The sequence below is a fragment of the Cyprinodon tularosa genome, unplaced genomic scaffold (genome assembly GCF_016077235.1).
Source record: "Cyprinodon tularosa strain WSP-4 unplaced genomic scaffold, ASM1607723v1 ctg684, whole genome shotgun sequence".
Classification (NCBI taxonomy): Eukaryota; Metazoa; Chordata; class Actinopteri; order Cyprinodontiformes; family Cyprinodontidae; genus Cyprinodon; species Cyprinodon tularosa.
Window position 1 is genome coordinate 31676 of NW_024039434.1, and position 2930 is coordinate 34605.

Genomic DNA, 2930 nt, shown 5'->3' on the forward strand with positions numbered 1-2930 from the left:
ATTCCACGAAGTAAGTCCCAGCAGGACAAGACGAGTCCCCTTTTCCCTGTCTTCCAGTTGAATAAATTTGATCAATTGCACTGAGAGACCAGCAGACTAGATCCATTTTTTTGAGTCCAGGTGATATGAAGAGAGAGCTCAGAAAAGGACAAGACACAGCATAGCAGGGACTTTCCCTTTCTCCACAGGGAAAGTCAGAATTCTGACTTTTTTCTCAGAATTCTGACTGAATTCTGACAATAAAAAAAGTCAGAATTCAGAGAAAAAAAGTCAGAATTCTGAGATTAAAGTCAGAATTCTGACTTTTTTCCCATACTATACTGAAAAAAAAAAAAAAAAATCAGTTAACTTTTTCTTTTTTTTTCTGTGGCCCTAATCCTCTTCCGTACAACAACTGATCACTGCTAAATGTTTTTGTTTTTTATTCAACTTAGATTGCTTTTTTTTACTCAGTAGCAACTAATTAAAAATGTAATTAATTTGAATACTGGCATCAACTACTTAGAAAAGGACAAAGTACAATTGTAAATCATATTTAAGGGTTAGTAGAGGGTGTTCAGTTCAAAGTGTATCCTTATTCCCTCCCTCCTCAGGTTTATGAGTGTAATGATGGGTGGAGCCAGTAACCTGATTTTCATACTAAAGCTCAAACCAGTTCCTGTTATACAGAAGAGAAACTCACACAGGTGTTACCGAGAGCTAAAATGGAGGAGAAGGGAGCTCAACTGGACATAGGAAAATTATCCTGTTCCATCTGTTTTGATCTGCTGAACGATCCAGTGACTATTCCCTGTGGACACACCTACTGTTTGAACTGTATCAAGGACCACTGGGATAAAGAAGACCAGAGGAGTATCAGCAGCTGCCCCCAGTGCAGGAAAGAGTTCAGACCACGGCCTGTCCTCGAAAAAAGCATCATATTGACAGAATTAGTAAAGGATCTTAAAAAGACTGGAATCCAAACTGCTCCAGCTGATCACTGCTATGCTGGACCTGAAGATGTGGCCTGTGATGTCTGCACTGGGAGGAAGATGAAAGCTGTCAAGTCCTGTTTATCCTGTCCTGCTTCCTACTGTGAGGATCACCTCCAGCCTCACTATGATGCTCCACCATTAAAGAAGCACAAGCTTGTTAACCCCTTCAAAAAGCTTCAAGAGAACATTTGCTCTCGTCATGATGAGATAATGAAGATCTTCTGTCGTACTGATCAGCAGTGTATCTGTTATCTCTGCACCATGGATGAACATAAAGGCCATGAAACAGTCCCAGCTGCAGCAGAAAGGACTGAGAAGCAGAAGGAGCTCCAGGAGAGACGACAACAAATCCAGCAGAGAATCCAGGACCAGGAGAAAGATGTGAAGCTGCTTCAACGGGAGGTGGAGGCCATCAATGGCTCTGCTGATAAAACATTGAAGGACAGTGAGAAGATCTTCACTGATCTGATCCGTCTGATCCAGAAAACAAACTCTGATGTGAAGCAGCAGATCAGATTCCAGCAGGAAACTGAAGTGAGTCGAGTCAAAGAGCTTCAGAAGAAGCTGGAGCAGGAGATCACTGAGCTGAAGAGGAAAGAAGCTGAGCTGGAGAAGCTCTCAATCACAGAGGATCACACCCAGTTTCTCCAGAACTACCCCTCACTGTCAGCACTCAGTGAGTCTACACACTCATCCAGCATCAATATTCGTCCTCTGAGATACTTTGAGGATGTGACAGCAGCTGTGTCAGAGCTCAGAGAGAAACTACAGGACATCCTGAGAGACACATGGACCAACATCTTACTGACAGTCACTGAAGTGGATGTTTTACAGTCAGAACCAGAACCTAATACTAAAGATGGATTCCTAAAATATTCACAAGATATCATTTTGGATCTCAACACAGCACACAGAAATTTGGTTTTATCTGAGGGTAATAGAAAGGTTCTAGCAACAAAGCAACAACAGTCTTATCCTTATCATCCAGAAAGGTTCACTGTTTATAATCAGGTCCTCAGCAGAGAGAGTCTGACTGGACGCTGCTACTGGGAGGTGGAGTGGAAAGAAGGAGGAGTTTATGTTGCAGTTTCATACAAGAATATCAGAAGAGCAGGAAGATCAGATGACTGTTTGTTTGGATTCAATGACAAATCTTGGTCATTATATTGTGACACAAACAGTTACATATTCTATCATAATAACAATCATACTCCAGTATCAGGTCCAGTTTCCTCCAGAATAGGAGTGTATCTGGATCACAGAGCAGGTATTCTGTCTTTCTACAGCGTCTCTGAAACCATGACTCTCCTCCATAGAGTCCAGACCAAATTCACTAAACCTCTATATGCTGGGGTTAGGCCTTTCTTTTATGGATCCTCTGCTGAATTTGTTAAAATGAAATAGACAGAAGTAATCTGCGGTCCAGTTGGTTAAATGTAACTTCCATTCCATCTTCTGTAGTCTCCATCATTACTGCTGAGAGCTTATCTTTGTATTTCTGCACTGCTCCAAAATTCATTTGATGTTGTTCCGTAAAAATTCAAAAAATATCCACTGGACTTGGTTTTCAAGATTTGAAGACGTTTCGCCACCTCTCCAGGAAGCTTTCTCAATTTTTTTTTTAATTGAGAAAGCAATGCAACTATTTTTTTAATTTTTACGGAATGACTATGACCTGGATGACTGAGAACCTTCATCAGCATTTGATGTTGTAATTTGTTTTTATCTTTGATTTTTGTTTAATGCTGCCTCTTTTTGTTTAGCCATTGAATTTATCATTTTATGGAGGATTTTTATTAACCTAAACTAACTTTTTTGACATTTATTTCTTTGTCAGACCAAATGTTCAAATCCATATACAGATAAGCTGATGGAAACAGGGATTATTATAATAATAATAGTAAATCAAGACATTTTTAATTAGTTTGTTGTACAAAGATCATATCTTAGACCAAA

General features: G+C 39.7%; 1 protein-coding gene across 1 annotated transcript; it reads left to right on the forward strand.

The window, feature by feature from the left end:
* Nucleotides 1-680: 680 nt before the first annotated feature.
* LOC119771654 (tripartite motif-containing protein 16-like) lies at nt 681-2592 on the forward strand. Its single transcript, XM_038267770.1, has one exon. It carries the CDS (start codon nt 705-707, stop codon nt 2376-2378), a length of 1674 nt encoding a protein of 557 aa, XP_038123698.1. The 5' UTR covers nt 681-704; the 3' UTR covers nt 2379-2592.
* The last annotated feature ends 338 nt before the right edge of the window (nt 2593-2930 follow it).